We start from the raw sequence: 16,947 nt of genomic DNA, 5'->3' as shown, positions 1-16,947 counted from the left end.
TCCTAATTTATAAAGGGGTCGAATGACCCAGAAGAAAAAAACATACTGTGCTCTCAAAAGAAAATAATGCTGTGAGATATTTTGTAATAGTCTTCATGAATAAACAAGAAACCAAATGCACATCACCGGGGTGGAGACAGGCAATGAAACAGTAAAAAGGCAGTAAAAACTCTTGAACAATAAAGGCATCCAGTACCATAAGAAGTTGACATCTAGAGAATGATTTCTAACCCATGACCTAGGCCAAAGACCTTACCAAGTGCCCTGCTGCTCTAGGCCCTCCAGTTTGCCTCTAATTTTTTTCTGCATGTTTCACTTTCCTCAGCCTGTCAACCCACCTCCGAACCCAGAATCCACGTCAACGGAGACCTCACCTCAAGTCCCCAGCAGTGTCTAGCCCATCCTGACATAATTCCCAGATTAGGGCACGGGGAGCTCCTCTCTACCCAAGAGGTGACAGAGTAAATTTAGAAATGCAGACGCAGTGCCAGGGAATGCAAAGTTCAGATCTGCGAGTGAGAACCATGACTTCTGACATCTAGCACTTCGGCTCTTCTGCCTCTTTAAGCCAACAAAAATGACGAGGACTTCTTCCTCCGCCAAGAGATTTCGCACCTCGAAGGCAGAGGCGACTCTCTCACAAAGCAAAAAACGCACCATGCGAAAGCAAACAAACCCAAGCTCGCATCTTAACTGCCACGACCATCCCCTACCGGGAACTTCAGCTGCGACTCTAACAAAGCAGTCCTGGGACTCGGTTCCGTGGGCTGGCCGTCCTGCAAAGTTAGGTGACCTCACACACAAGCTCTCCCCTTCCCTCTCCTGCGGTCACGTCAGGTACCTGTTGCATCACCTGGCGAGTGGTCTTCAGAGGCCAGCGCAGGAGCCCCACCAGGACCCCACTGAATTCAGCGGGGCTTGCTCAACTGGAGCCTCGTTCGCGTGGACGAGGTTGCTTGCCCTGGAGGCAAAGGGGTGCTGGCGCCCGTTCACCTTGGACGAGATTCTAGCACCGGCACCGACAGATGGGACTTTCGGGACTTGGAAGGGCTTGGGAGTTCCTGAGGACCCGGGGCAGGAAGAGGTGCTCGGGGACGGGGCGGCCCGGCGTCCGGGCGGCAGGAGAGGGCGGTCGGACCCCCCCGACGGAAGCCTCGCCCGCAGGACGCCGATCCGCCGCCCGGGGGTCGGGCCCCGCGCGGGCTCCGAGCCGCGCAGGGGCCACCGCCGGGGCTCCAGGCGCCGCGAGCCCGGGCGGGAGCCCTCGGGCGGACCGGGCAGCGCTGCCCGCCCGCCGACGTGCGCGAGGATCCCAACAGCCTCCGCTCCCCTCCCCCACCCCGAGAACTAAGCTGGAGGCGGAGACGCGAGGCAGGAAGCGCAGGGGCCGGGGGCCGGGGGTCCGAGCCCCGCGCCGAGCGGCCGGAGGCTGCCGGCCTGGGCCGCACTCACCATGTCGTACACGTTGAGCACCACTAACTGGTTAGCCCCCATCCTCCTCCCCGCGGCCGCCGCCTCGTCCTCCAGCCGCTCCGTCTCCGCGGGGCCGAGGCCGCTCCCACCCCCGCGGGCACTTCAGGGGGCCGGAGCCGGGCACTACGCGCACAGCCCGGCCCGCGGCAGCCGGCGCGGGAGCATCGGGGAGCCGGGCCGCTCCCGGGCGCCGCCGACAGGACCCTCTGCGCCGACGGGGCCGGACCGCTGGCGGGCCCGCTCCGGCTCAGGCGCCTCCCCTCGGCAGCGGACACGTGGGGAAAGGCGGGGCCTGAGCGGGGCGGGGGGCGGGCGCCAGGCGCCCCGGGGGCGGGGCCGGCCCGGCGCCGGGGCTGAGCCCGCCTGCGCTCTGGCTCCGCGCGGCCGCACCTCGGGACCTAAAATGGCGCCTCTCACGCTGCAGGAGCGGGGTCCTAGAAATACTACAATTCCCGGCATGCAGTGAGGACCCCCCCCCCTTCCTCCTCCCTCACTCTCCAGCTCGCGGCTGGAAGCGCAGAGGCCGAGTCTCCACGACTACGGCTCCCAGCATGCCGCGGGCCACTCCCCCACCGGCCCCCCACCCCCACCTCCCGCTCCTTACCGCACCAGGCCTCCCCAGGAGACTACAGCTCCCGGCATGCAGTGCTTGGGATCCGCGCCGGTCCTCTGCGGTGCGCCCTTGGCGGCAGGTGAAGTCCTCTACCTTCAACCCTTTTTCGTCGGTGCCACTGTTGGTTTCCGTCGCATTGAGCCCGGGGAGGCCAGCTGAATGTGGCAAAAGACCATAGTGACAACCCTGTTTTCCAAGCCCTCGGTGCTTTTTTTTTTTTTTTTTTTTCCTGGCACGTGGAACGGTGGGGAAATAGAGGAAGACAGGTTGCTGGGGGGTGGGGGGGGGCACAATGTGCCTCCGATCCGGTTAGTACTCGATATGAAATCTTTTATGAAACTATCTTGTCGACAGGGGAAGAGAGTGCAGTACTCACAGATGGGCATAACCCTAGGACACAGTAGTTGCTTTTCCATTTATTCAACAAATATTTGTCGTGTGCCTGCCGTGTGCCCGGCCGTGTTGCAGGCCCTGGGGAATACCGTCCACAGGAGGAGGAAGGACACATACGGGTGATAAGTGCTTTGCGGAGAATCAGAATAGGATGAAGTGATTGACCGTAATCTTAGATTAGCTGCAGCTGGAAGGTCTTGGGGACGAGGTTTGGTTTAAACAGATTTGAATGGCAAATACCCGTCTGGACAAATATCCCCTCAAAGGGGAATAGCAAAGCTAACATTCAGGCAGTTGGGGGGTTGGGGGAATGAAGATGTTCTCTCCTGATTTGCTTTGATTTTTTGCAACATATAAGAGGCAAGACGATCACTGGAGAGCCAGAGGCAGGGCGAGGGATATAGGCAATTTGGAGAGGTGTAGAATAGGGAAAGACAAATATGCTAGGGAAACAGGATTCACGTGCCAGTGTTGTGTGAAGGTAGGTGCTGTGTGCGTGATATTTGATCAAGTGTGCTGTGGACAAATTTCTGAAATTAATTTCGGGTGTATCCTCCTGCTTTGCTTCCGCTCCCTTCCCTTTCCCTCTGTGGCCTCCTCTGCACCTAACCCTGTTGAACAAACTAGAGGTGTGGGGGAAAGGCTCGATCTCTTAACACTTCACTTAGTCTTGGCTGCGCAACTGAGGGCTCGCACTGCCGGTTCACTTCACCTCTGACCCCGCCCACTTGCCTTACCCTTTGTGATCTCAAGGGCTCCTAGCTGTCGCTGTCCCAGGCCAGCCAAAAAGTCTGATGCCCGCATCCTCATACCCCTTGTCTCTCTTGAGCACTAGGCTAGTTTAACCTGGCACCTATAGGACTTCTCCACAAGAGGTATTAACTTCCTATTCTGTTATTAAAATGATCACCTGCTTAGTGGTTTAAAATGACATAACACAAATTTCTTGTCTTAGAGTCCTACCGGTTAAGAGTCCAAAATGGGTCTCCCTGGAAAAGTCAAGGACTCTTTTCCTCCTGGAGGTTCTAGGGGGGAGAATCTGCTTCCTTTCTCAGCTTCTAGAGGCTGCTCTCATTTTTTGCCCTGACCTCTATCATATCTTCTCTGACTCCTGTCACCCTCTTTCACTTAGAAGGACCCCCGTGATTACATTGGCCTACCTGAATAATGCAGGATAATGTCATCTCAGGATCCTTAACTAATCATATCTGCAATGTCTTTATTCCTATGTAAGGTAATATATTTGAAGGTTCTGGAGAATTCGATGGGGACATCTCTGGAGAGCTATTATTCTGCCTACCACACAGGATGTCCCATGATCATTTCACATTCATCAGACACAAGAGAATTCACTGTCTGATGATGAAATGACTTGTATTGCTTGTGTAATTTAGGTACTGATCTACCAAAAACTGAAATTATCCATCATTCATTCATTTTGAGCAAGTATTAAAGGAATACTTTTTACATGTCAACCACTGTTTATCACTCATATATTGTGATAAAACAAGACTCCTGCTCTCATGAAGCTTACAGCTTACAAACCAGTTTTATGTCTTCCACTGGTTTGTGTGTGTGTGTGTGTGTGTACATATATATACACACACACACATATATATATTCATTAATTTATCATTTAAATTGAAGGAGACAACAGTAGTTGAGCATAAAAAGGAGGCTTTTGGTGGGGGGGTAGTTGCCAGGAGTTGCTCTAGGAATATTAAAGAAACTAGCAAGAGAAATTTTAAAATAAACAGGAAATGTAATATAAATATTAACACATAAAATTTAATATAAGAAACATTTCCTATAAAATGTAATATAAATGTAAATTGGGTACTGGAGGCCTAAAAAGACAAAAAAGGGAGCACTGAGGTGTCACAGAGGTAATCAGCACCAGAAGCAGCTGTCATCCCCAGGTCTTGGGGAACAAAGAGGTTGGAATTTTAAGAGTTTTGAAGCTTGGAGGAGAGTCCCATTGAGTTGTGTTTAGTGTCTCTCAAGGGCGCGATGATGCCGGTCCTGGAAGGTTTTTATGAATTTGAGTTAGAGGGGCGCCTGGGTGGCTCCGTGGGTTAAAGCCTCTGCCTTCGCTCAGGTCATGATCTCAGGGTCCTGGGATCAAGTCCCGCATCGGGCTCTCTGCTCAGCAGGGAGCCTGCTTCCTCCTCTCTCTCTCTGCCTGCCTCTCTGCCTACTTGTGATCTCTCTCTGTGTGAAATAAATTTAAAAAAAAGAAGAAGAAATCAAACAGTGCTACTCAAGCCTTCTGCTTTGCTGGGGTGAATAAATATGGCTAGGTTCACACAGACAGGAAAGGTGGGGACAGGAAGCCCTTGTTGTTCCTCCTTGCTGGCTAGTGTCTCTCTGGCATGTGGTGCCAGAGAGACCGACCAGAGTTCCAGCCTTCATCGCAGCCAGAAAGGCAGATCTGAGACTGGTAGGAGCCTTGATATGATCTCCCACAAAGGATTCCTTAGGCAACGTGGAGGGAGATACAAGTTTCCAAAGCAGCATAGAGAAAAATAAATGTTAAATTTCTTGCTCCGTGAGGCCTGTTGTAGAGAGGAACAGAGTCCAGCTGTGCCTGATTTCCTGTTATGTGCCATATTACCCCCAAACATAACAGCTTCAAGCAAAAACATCTTAGTTTCTAAGTCAGGAATCTGAGAACGTTGGATTCATGTTTAGGTGAATATTTTTGGCTTATGGTCTCTCCCAGGGTTTCAGTCATCTGAAGGCTTGACCGGGGCCGGAGGCTCCACTTCCAAGCTTTCTTAGGTAGCTTTAGCGGGAGGGTCCGGTTGGTCACCAAAAGTCACAAAGGTGGAGTCTAGAGTTCATCTTGAAACAGTCTGTTTTCCACTTCAGAGTTACCAGCGGAAGAGGAAACGTTGTTGAAAAATTCAGAGGCTACTTGTATTTTTTTTGTCTTAGATGTCTTTACTGATGAAGTGGCTTTTTAAGCCATTGATAATTGAACCAGCTTATGGGTGTGACAGGGAAAGCAATGATCTTTGATCAGTCTTTGATAGTGGTCATTGAAGTAGCTGCTCAGGTAGGCACTTCTGCTCTTGATCACCTTATGCAAGACATTTAGTTGTTCCTGGCTAGGTGATAAGAGTTCAGTGTAGCTCACCTATCCATATTGTGCTTCCCATGTCTCCAGAATTATTCCATATTGGCACTAAATATAGAGCTCATTCTTGTTAAAGTCTGGGCAATCAACTTCCCTAGGGACTGTTCCATTCTTAATTGGTACAAAAAGGCCTGGGTCCTACAAGGATATGGCATCCCACACTCTGTGACCAGACCAGGCAAGGACTTGGCTTGCCATTTTGGTAACCTGTATGAGGATGTGTCCTTGCGCATTCTGTAAGATGGGCAGATAATGGAATATTGTTTTCCATGTGAATATGAATTGTTTCTGATCTTCTTTTCTCATGGGACAGAGAAGAATGCACTGCCAGATCAATAGTTGCACATGGGATACCTGAGCTCCAATGAACCCACCCTAACACAGATACACATCTAGCAGCTGGAGCTGGTGCTCCTACTTGGCTAACTCTGAAGGAGTCATTCTCCTTTACTTTTACTTTTACTTTACTTTTCTGCATGAACCAGCTGGGTCATTAAGTAAAGACATGACAGAGACCACCAACCCTCCATCTTTTTAAGTCCTTAATGGTCTCGGCTGTCCCTCCTGGAAAATGGTAATGATTTTCTAACATGGCTAGGTATATGTGTAGGAGATAGTTTTAAAGGTTTGCATTTGACCTTCCCCACTATGATCATTCGTACTCCACAGACTGGGAGTCCAATGTAGGCTTTACTCCAACTGCCACATATATTAATTTCAGTTATGTGCTTGAGAATGGGCAAAGGACCTCTGGGTGGCTGTGAGGCCCTGTGGCCCTTCAAGGTCCCCACCTGTAAAGGGGGGCTTGATGACACGTTGGGTCTCTTTGCATCAGTGTCAACTCAGACCTGTATCTAATTGTCCTCAAAATGCCTGGTTGTTTCACTGGTACGGTCACCTGAGTAAATGGCCATAGGTCTCACGATGGTGGGTGGTGGGGGAGATTGTCATCATATAGACTCACCACAGTGTTGTAGGGTCCTTCTTCCTTGGGAACTGGCAGATTCCAGATCTGGTAATCTGCTTAGGTCTGGGGACAGGAGCAAGGGACTGTGACTTTTTATTGGGACAATTACCCTTAACCACCACCTCTATTTTTCCTCCTTTAATAGATATAATCAAGAGCCTTGTTGGCTGTCTGACAATTTTGCCACCAACGCCAGCATATTCTACTGACCACAGTTCCCTCCACATCAGGTCCCCTTGACCACTCCTTGTCATCATGGTAATTTTGGTCTCCCAGCTTCTAGAAGTAAAGTGCCTTCACCAAGCCTCTCTCACTTTGAGGCCTCCTCCTTCCCATGAGTGTTAATAAACCCTGTCTCTGACTGCCTCCCTTGCCCTCATCCCTGGCTGCAGTGGCCACCACCACTGGGGGCTTCAGTGATGCTGGTGGTTCTCCCATCCCATCGTCTTTGAGAAATAGTGAGCCCTCTGGACCTCATGTAATGCCTCCATTCCAGCCCGTCACCTCCCTGAGCTGCTTTATTCCTTCTTCTACCACCTGCCAGGACACTCAGGCTTTTCTACTTGCTGAGAGTTGGCTGCCATTTTTTTCCAGGTTTCTAAGAGCCAGAAGGAAGTTTGCCCCATCCTTCAGGGTCCTTGCTAGGGTGTTAGTTAAGTCCCGTATCCTGAGAAAGTGCCTGCAAGTGAGCAAAAACTTGCTTATCCGGTTTTAAAGAACACTTGGAATCCAATCTCAGGTGTACTGCTCTGGCCCTGGGCAGACATGCAGGTTTGTTTTTGTCCTTCCTCCCTTATCAGGTGCAACATGTCATCAGCTGGGTTAGGCTAGGATTTAACCCAGAGCATCAGGGTGGGGGGCACATATTCTCTAGTGAGGGAGTGGCTTCCGCAGCATCCTCGAGAACAGAAGAAGTAGTGGCTCTTACTAGAGACGGACAGGCAATGTCTGTGCCCAGGAGGTGGGCATGGGAGGGGCGGGTGTGGAAAGACATCCATCCAGCCAACCTGTCCTAGTTTTCAGGACCCCAGTTTGTCCCATGAGCACCTTGACCTCTGCGTCACAGATCTGCCTTGGTCAAGGGTTCAAACATCTCTAGAGCCCTGGGATTGAAGGTCTTCAATCGTATCTTTCATCCTGCTGCTGGTGATAATGATCTCTTTATATAAGTCACCGCGGAGACGCTGTGGTTCTCACGCTTTGCCTTCAACTGCTGGGACTCTGTCTCTCACCGAACTTCTGCAGGTTGTCAAGCAATAAAAGGCGAGGTTGGGGAGAAAAGGGACCCTTTGCGCACTGCTGGTGGGAATGCAAATTTGTTCAGCCACTAGGGAAAACAGTATGGAAGTTAAAAATAAAATTGCCCCGTGTTCCATTCTGGGTCTATCGCCAAAGGAAATGAAAACATGATTGGAAGAAATAATAGGCATTTCCCCATGTTTATTGAAACATAATTTACAGTAGCCAAGATATGGAAACAACTGAAGTGTCGAGGGATGAAGGGATAGAAATGATGCCATATACATATATACACATAATGGAATATTATTCAGCCATGAGAAAGGATAACTTCCTATTTGCAAGAACATGCATGGAGCTTGAGGACATTATGCTAAATGAAATAAATCCAAACAGAGAAAGACAAATATTGCAGGATCTCACTTATATGTGGAATCCTAAGAAGCCAAATTCATAAAAACAGAGTAGGATGGGGGTTACGAGACGCAGAGAGCTGGGGGAATGGGGTAGGGGCTAGGAGATGAGCCCTGGAGAGCTATTGCACAGCATCACCATTATAGGCAATGATCCCGCGTTATAAACTCCACAGTTGCTGAGAGATCAGATCTTAATTGTTGCCATCGCAAAAAAGTGAGACGATAATTATGTGACATGACTGAGGTGTTAGCTAATGTCATAAAGGTAACCCTACTGCAGCATATAAATGGATCAGAACAACACATTGTACATCTAACATTTATACAATCATACAATATTACACGTCAATTATATTTCGATTTAAAAAACACATAATTTAGGGCGCCTGGGTGGCTCAGTCATGAAGCGTCTGCTTTGGGCTCAGATCAGGATCCCAGTCCAGGAATAGAGCCCGGCATCAGGCTCCTTGCTCAGTGGGGAGTTTTTCCCTCTCTCTCTGCCCCCAGCCCCTGTCCTCCTGCTCATTCTCTTGCTTACTCTCTCTCAAATAAATATAATCTTAAGAAAAGCCACGTAACTTAGCAGTAACTCACAGACTTTGCTGTCTTTGTCAGCCTATGTTTTTCAGACGCTTGCTGCATTTACTGCACCCGCTAGCACTCCCCTCCCCTGGGACACTTCCCCAGCTCACTACCAGCCACTTTAGCAACTGAACCACCAGCTTGAGCCAGAAACTCCGGGGGCGCCGCATACCCGTCAGGATGGTGCTGTGTCTGCCTGCTGGGCGCTGGATCAGTCTCAAACACCCTCTGACTCCGTTTCCTCAGGCAACTCGTGTCACCATCACCACTGCGTTACTCCAGGTCCCCTGAGAAATGGTCACCAATGTGGGATTAGCTGCGCAGTGATTTTTATTAGAGGAGGGACTCAAATGAAAGGAAATAGGAAGTTGTGGCGGGTTGGGAGACTCATCAGATGCCCAGGGTCCTGGGATTGAGTCCCGCATTGCGTTGGGCTCCCTGCTCAGTGGGGAGCCCACTTCTTCTGCCTGCTGCTTCCTCTGCTTGGGCTCTCTCTCTCGTGCTCTCTCTCAAATAGGATAAAATCTTTCAGAAAAATAGTGTAAGTTCAATGTGGCAGGAAACAATAGCAAGAAAGAAAATACCACCTGGAATTAGGTCATTTTAAATTGGGTGCCTGCAATTAGGAGCAAATTTCTCGTGCCGTTCCTGTTTTGTTACCCTCTTCACAGTTTTAAGGGTTCGGTTCATCACTTCGCCTCTGCATACATCCCCACTCCCCGTCCCACGGTGACACATGCGTGCGCATGCACACAATGTCAGCGAAATGATATGCATCTTTCTGCACGTTTCTTCACGCTCTCATGCACAGGGCTTTTCTTTGGTTTGTACGATAAGCTCATGCTGTAAATACTTCTCTGTGGCTTGCTCTTTTCATTGAACAAAACCTTGTGAAAAATCTTTTAAATCAACTGCTACAGATTGATCTGTAGGGCCAATGTACAATCATTTACTCAACTATTCACCTATTGATAAGCATTTTTTTTTTTTTGGTAGAGTTTTGTCATAACAACCAATGATACAGCATTTATATATACATATAGGTCCTCCCCATCCCATCTCATCCCATAAATAGATCCCTAAGAGTGGAATTTCTGGGTCCGAGAGCATGTATATTTTTAATAGATCTTACCGGATTGCTTTCCAAAAAAGTTGAAATAATTCGTTTTCCTTCTGAAGTGCAAGAAAATTTCCTTCCTGGAGCACCTGGGTGGCTCCATTGGTTGAGTGTCTGGCTCTTGGTTGGGTTCAGGTCATGATCTCAGGGTCGTGGAATCAGCCCCACATTAGGTTCCACCATTAACACGGAGTCGACTGGGGATTCTCTCTCCCTCCCCTTCTGCCCTGTCCCCCACCCCCGCACTTTCTCAAATAATCTTTTTTTTTTTTTTTTTTTTAAGGCAATTTCCTTTCCATCCCGGACCCTCCTCCTTTCCCAAGAGTATTAACCTTTCCGAGTTTGTGCCCTCAGGTGAGGAATGCAAGCCTCACTGTTACTTTGGTTTGTATCTTCCCAACGGCTGGCCAGCTCCAGCATCCTGGGGGCATGAGCCCCGCATCTGGACTCCGCATGCCCGAATGTGAATTCTAGCTCCATTCTTATCAGCTGCGGGACCTTATAAACATGACTTACCTTTTTGTGCCAGTCTCCTCATCTCTGTATTGGGAAATAACACCCCCATCTCGAGGCCTTGTTAAAGAGGGTTAGGTTAAGTTATTAGAACAATTCCTGGAGCATAGTAAACACTAAAAAATAGTTGCTTTAAATATGTTTATCGGCTATGTGGGTATACCCCACTGTAAAGTGACTATATTCTTTGCTCTCATTTCTATTGGGTAGTTTTGCTTCTTTTTTTCCCTATTAATTATTTTTATCAGATTTTGTCTCACCTCCTTCAATAAAGATTTTGAAGATTGTTTTCATGTATGTCATACACCTTTTATATTAAATTAAATTCTGTATAATTTGTCATTACAATGAGTAAATTACTTATTTTTTCTCTTGCTGTTATATAACATTATAGAGAAAATAGGTATTTTGTTTGTTTGTTTATTTATTTGAGAGAGAGAGTGCGTGCTTGCGGGCAGAGCAGACTTCCTGCTGAACAGGGAGCCCACTGGACTTGACCAGGATCCTGAGATCATGACTTGAGTGGAAGGCAGACGCCTAGAAAAGGTATTAATTTTTAAATATCTATCTCATATTGAGCAAATCCGGTTATCTTAACCTAATAATTCTTGTAACTGATTTTGGGTTTCCTAGACATATTATCTTGTTATTGAAAGAGAGGATTTTTTAAATCTCCTTTCCCACAGTATTTATAATGGTCATTTCATTTTGTTTTCCTCTTGTAATGTCAGAACTTACAAAACAGTGATGAATAGCAGGTATCCCTGTCTTGTTCTTGATTTTGGTAAAATAAGAAATTCTAATTACGGACAGCAGCTTTGATCTGTGCCCGTGGAGTTCCATCTTGCTCATTTTATCTGTTGTGATCTTCTATTCTTGATGTCTGTGCTGTAGATTTCAGACTTGTTTAGCTAGCTTCCACAGTCACACAGGCCAGTTCTTGTAAATCTCTTTACACACATGCACGTGCATGTGCACACACACACACACACACACACACACCCTTCCCACAAGTTCTACTTCTCTAGTTGAACTCTGACTATTACACTAATTGTTTGAAAGCTGTGGTAACATTTGGGTAAATTAAGCTTATGCTGAACATGAAAATCATATTCTAAAAAAATTAAAACTTAGAGCAGCAGCTTCTCATTCTCAATATCATAAGCTGTACACTGCATGTGTGAATCTACCGCTAGAAAAACTTCTGAAATACATTTAAGAGAGATTATCTAGGACACATGAAGACTTTTAGACATAAACTACAGCCATATGAGATTTCATATGAAAAGTTTTACGCAAATAAATATTTGAGGGGCTCCTGGGTGGCTCAGTCGGTTAAGCGTCCAACTCTTCATTTCGGCTCAGGTAATGATCTTAGGTCTGTGAGATTTAGCCCTAAGTTAGGCTCGGCTCTCAGCGAGGAGTCTGCTTCCTCTTTCCCCCTCCTTCTGCCCCTCCCCCAAGCTAAAAAAAAAAAGTATTTGACATATTTACACACTTCCAAAAATTTACTTTCATTCTTAGGAAGGATTTTAATAGGCAAATTTAGTTTTATTTTATTTTTTTAAAAAGTCACATAAGAGTATATGGAGAACCTTAAGGTAAGGGCAAACACCTTAAAATTAATAACACATAGTAGATATAAGAATGTTTGTCTTGGGGTAATTTAAGGACATTTTTTAGAGCTTGAATTTGTTTATACCTACTATGTGCTTATCTTTAGCATTTCTTAATCACACACACACTTGTAATATGTGTATATATATATATATATATATATATATATGCTCTCTACATATATACATATATATATCCATACTAAACAAACTTTCATTTTTCCTAATTATCCTTTTGTTTTTTATCATATCTTTTAATTGGCTCATAAAGGTATTGTGTATAAATCCTCATGTAATGGAAGTAGCTCAACACCAGAATACTGGAGAACAGCAGCATCAGGATAAAGAGGAAAGCAGCAACCAGGTAGCCACTTGGACTGAAATAAGAGAAAAAAAAAAGTCAATAGAAGTCATCACTCATTTTGGTTCTTAATTTATGTAGTCAAACAATCTTTGAACGGCTAGTTCCTATGCCACTGACAGAAAACAAAGATTAATAAGACATCTTATCTACCCTCAGGATGTTTGCCTTAGTGTTAGAGGTTGGCTATGGAGGAGAATAGACAGTGTGATTAATAGAGTGAGAGAAAGAAATGTAAAATTCATGGGGGCCAGACATTAAGGAAGGACTTCCAGTGGAGGAGAACTTTGAGCTGATTAGCGGAGTTAGCTGGATAGGAGTAGGACTTGGAGCCTTAGAATGGGTTCTCTAGATAAAAATGCCTGGAAGTAGTTGAAGAAACAGGTGAGCATAGAGTTTTAGGCTGAGGGAGATGGCTATGCAAAGTTGTGGAGGCATGGGGAAACCTGAAAGTCACCCAGATATTCTGGAACTAAAACTAGTTCAGTATGATAAGAGCTCAGGTGGTAGGCAGAGTCGTAGAGATGAGGAATGACTGGTGGTTAGGAGAGAGACAGCTTTTATGAAACTACAGGGTGTGGATTTGGGAAGGATGATTCTGAACATAGAGGGCAGAACGGATGAATGGGGAAGTATGAGTGCGGAGGGAGAAACCCCAGTTTTGAGGTTTTTAATAATGCAAGTGTGTCGAGGGACTTAATTAGTGGCTGAGGAAGTGGAGAGAAGCAGATAGATCTAAGACAGATTTGGAAGTTAGACTGAATTGATCTTGGAGATTGTTGAGATGTGGGGTTTGAGAGTAAAGGATGTCTCCCAGGTGTTGGCATGAGGTGACTGAGGATGTTGTCACCATTCACTGATGGAGGAAATTCACAAGGAAGAACACTTTAGCAAGGGCATGTAAACACAGCTGGTTTACTGTGGGGCATATTGACTGGTGGCACCGGAGGGTCAATCAGGTGTGTGTGTGTGTGTGCGCGCGCGCGCGTGCGTGTGCATATGTGTACACCACTTACTAGATGCTACTTTCAGGTGGGTGCCAGACATCTCTCCCTTCACCTGGGACTCTGCATGGCTGCCTCCCACCAGAGTGGATTTACCACTTGGGCCAAATGCTGTGCTACTTTCTCTTTGGTGTCCTGCCCTGGTATCTGACTTCAGTTTTTGGTTCCTTTTTAGGCCTTAATTATTTATTTGCAGTGTTATGGTTTCCCTGGGTCCTAGTCCTCTCACTCTGACCTTCCTCCTATGTGGATACAAGCTTAATCTGGCTCCCGTGAATGGTTTCATTCTTGGAAGTTAATTATTAACTCGACAAATCATCTGATATGAGCCAGGTATTGGGGTAGTGCCTGGAAAGACAATGATAAGTAATAACAGACATGGTCCCCATCTCCTTAGAGAGCTTACATTTTAGTGGGGACATTATTGTTAATCAATAATGAGAAGAGAAATATAAAATTGCACTTGTGATAAGAACTAAGTAGATATACAATGCAATGAAGGCTTACTATTGCCAGATTTAACCTGGTGATAGGATCAAGAAATGCCTCCATGGGGGAAAAGATAATTATCCTAAAATTTGAAGAATTAAATGGAAATGCAGTTGGTGAGGTTAAGTAGACAAAGAGGGGAAGGAAGAGTTGCCACATAGAAGAAACAGAATGTGCAAAGTTCCTGCTATGGGACAGAATATGGTGAGGGTTGGGGACTGAAAGGTTGGTTGGTGGGTCTAGAGCAAAGATGATGAGAGGAATAGAATGCAAGTCCAGATTAGAGAAGTAGGCGGTAGCCTGAGTCATTGAAGGTCTTGTATGCCATGTTGAGGAGTTCCATTTTAAGGAAAGAAACGTAAGTGTTTCAAGTTATAAAACAGCATTTGAGAAGATCACTTTGGCTTCAGTGAAGAAAATGAACCAGAAGAAAATAGAAATGAATGAGGGGAGATTAGATCTGTCAGGTGTCTATTGTGGTATTTCCCATCTGAGACAACGGTAGCTTGGATTAAAGTGGTGGTGATGGGGTTGGTAAGAAGTAGATTCATTTGAGGGCAATTCAGGAGATTAAATGAATGGGAGCTAGTGACTGGATGGGCTGGGGGAAACAGAGAAATGAACACAACTCTAGGTTTTTTTGGTCTTTTTTTGGGGGGGTTCTTATTTTCATTTTTGACTCATAGGTATCTGGCTTGTACATTTTAATGTGCTCTTTCCCAAAAGAAGGAACTCTGGAAAACAGGGTTGCCACACTGTTCATCTCTAGAAGGCATATTATAGCCCATGCGAATGGATTCTCTTGGAGCTGCACAATGACAACTCTATACAATTACCCAGTTGGATCCCTTCTAGAGGGGGACAAATAATGGGGCAAGGGAGTGGGTGATAAGATCACGAGATCATTTTGGGGCATGTCCAGTTTGACCAGTCTGTGAGCCACTTCAGAGAAGAGGTTAATAGACGGTGGGACGCATGGCTCTGGATGGACCAGAGTTATGATTAGGAAGTCATGTGTACATAGATGCTTACTGAAGCCATGAGTATGGATGATCTTGCCAAAGGGAGAAGCTCATAAGACCAGGGCTGAGCCCTGAGGGAAATCAGTTACGGCCGGTAAAGGGGGTCAAGGCTCTCTTTACTTGAGAAAGCATGGCTATAGGAGTTTAGGAAACCCTGGGCTTATGTCTATGAGACCCACAGGGTTATAGCAGACAAAAGGGGTCCAGAGGACTTGCAGTGGCTACATCCCCCCTCGCACCTCTCAGCACACAGACAGTGGACTAAAATGTCCAGCTCCCAGTCTTTCCACGAAAGAGCCCTACTTGCATTCTTGAAAAGCTGCTGCCTGAGGGTCCAGCTTGCAACCAGCCTGCATCTAGGTGCTGATGGAGGTCTTCTTCTTTGGGGCACTGACAGGTCTTGGGAACTAAGAAGGCATCTTGGACAATCAAAGATTTGATACACAACAAACAGTTAGGGCCAGGCTAAAGAATAAGGTTCATCTCCTACCTGAGACCAGTCCTTCAAGACTGGGAAAGGTGGTTCTTTAATTCAAAAACCAACCTGGAGAGGCATTGGTGGAGTAATTAGACAGAAAGCAGATTGGGTGGTTTAGGAGAAATGGGGATAGAACATAGGGAAAAGGAGACTCTGTAGACAAGCCTTTGACAAGGATGGGGGAGAGAGAATGGCAGCTGGAGGGGGAAAGAGTTTGAGGTTTTACTTACATTTAAATTAAGAACTTGAGGGTGATTAAAAGCCTATGGGGAGGATCTAGTTGAGGGGAAAGTGGAACATATAAAAGAGAGAAGAAATAATCGATTTGGAAGTTTCCTTAGAAAGTGGAAAGTAAGAGGTTTTAAAGGACCTGTGGAAGAATGATACTTAAAGGGGAGGAATTAAAAGTCTTTAATTTGAACAGTACGGAAAAAGGAGAGAATGGACATAGGTGTTGGTAGGTGTGTTTGGAACCAGGAATCAGGAATCAGGCGTGTCCCTGCCTGCGGTCTTCTAAGTTCTATGTAATGGTGGAAACAAGCTCATCTGATGTTTGTTAAGGAAGGATGGTCCAAGGAGGAAGCGGATTCGATGAGGTCAGAGGTAGTTACCGCGAGTGGAGATACTGGTTGACCAGAGAAAGGTACTAAGATTCTCAGGTGGTGTTGGGTGACCTGTATGAAGTTGGTGATTAATCTGTCCTGTTGTGTAACTTTCTTCACCAATCCTTGACTGCTCAGGTGTAATCAGAAAAAGCAGGTAGTTGGGGGCCTGCCAGATTTGTGGGGGCACAAATCCCAGAGTGGGTAAGGGAATAGCAGCAGGTGTTATTGAAGTAATACACTTGGAAATGTAAGGAAATAGTAAGAAAAAAAAAGGGTATGTGTTTAAAAAAGGGTTTTTGCTTGTTTGTTTTGTTTTAGAAGACCCAGGATAGATAATGGTCTGGAAGTGGTAATGGCGCCCTGAGGCACCTGGTGGGGGGTCTTTGGAAAGTAAACAGCCATCACTCTAGAGGGCTGAAGGTGAAGCGGTGGTCCTGGGGGGGGGGGACGTAGAGGGGGAGCTCAGAGGACAGTTGAGGATTTAGGGGAGTTTGCTGTCTAAAAGTAACAACTCCAAAGGATGCAGTGGAAAATTGGGGGAAGTGGTTGAATCCTCCAGAAGACAAGTAAGTGCCAAGATCTTTGCCTCCTACAGTCTGATCTCCAGCCAATGTTCGAGAAAGTCTTTCTTACCCACTGGCCTCTGCTCTGCCTCTGCTCCCACTTCCGGGGCTCAGGTGTATCAGAGACTAAGCTGCAGACACTAACCTAGGGCTGACCTCGGCTGCACCACCGTTACCCGTTACCCGGGCTGCTGGAATCCAGCTCCAGGGAGGTGAGCCAAGAGGTGAACTCCTCCTTCCTCATTGTCTCTCCTCGCCAACTCACGAGTGCCCCCTTCTGACAGTGGGTACTTGGGTGCACATATGTTCTTAATATTCATCTAAACATAACAACCTAATGAGGAAGAGAAGTCACTG

At 46.6% G+C, this 16,947-nt stretch overlaps 2 protein-coding genes across 2 annotated transcripts in view; both read right to left on the bottom strand.

The window, feature by feature from the left end:
- Positions 1 to 1,637, bottom strand: part of DESI2 (desumoylating isopeptidase 2) — a 42,830-nt gene extending 41,193 nt beyond the window's left edge. The window contains exon 1 of the mRNA XM_059412540.1: positions 1,453 to 1,637. Coding sequence (XP_059268523.1) covers positions 1,453 to 1,494 — 42 coding nt within the window. The 5' untranslated portion in view covers positions 1,495 to 1,637. The remainder of the gene's footprint in view (positions 1 to 1,452) is intronic.
- Positions 1,638 to 12,291: 10,654 nt separating this feature from the next.
- The window catches only part of CATSPERE (catsper channel auxiliary subunit epsilon), a 146,329-nt gene continuing 141,673 nt past the window's right edge, over positions 12,292 to 16,947 (bottom strand). The window contains exon 22 of the mRNA XM_059414005.1: positions 12,292 to 12,445. Coding sequence (XP_059269988.1) covers positions 12,292 to 12,445 — 154 coding nt within the window. The remainder of the gene's footprint in view (positions 12,446 to 16,947) is intronic.

Source organism: Mustela nigripes, chromosome 10 (assembly GCF_022355385.1).
Source record: "Mustela nigripes isolate SB6536 chromosome 10, MUSNIG.SB6536, whole genome shotgun sequence".
NCBI classification, from domain to species: Eukaryota; Metazoa; Chordata; class Mammalia; order Carnivora; family Mustelidae; genus Mustela; species Mustela nigripes.
Note: the sequence above shows the minus strand (reverse complement) of the source record. Positions and strands in the feature narration are given on the sequence as shown.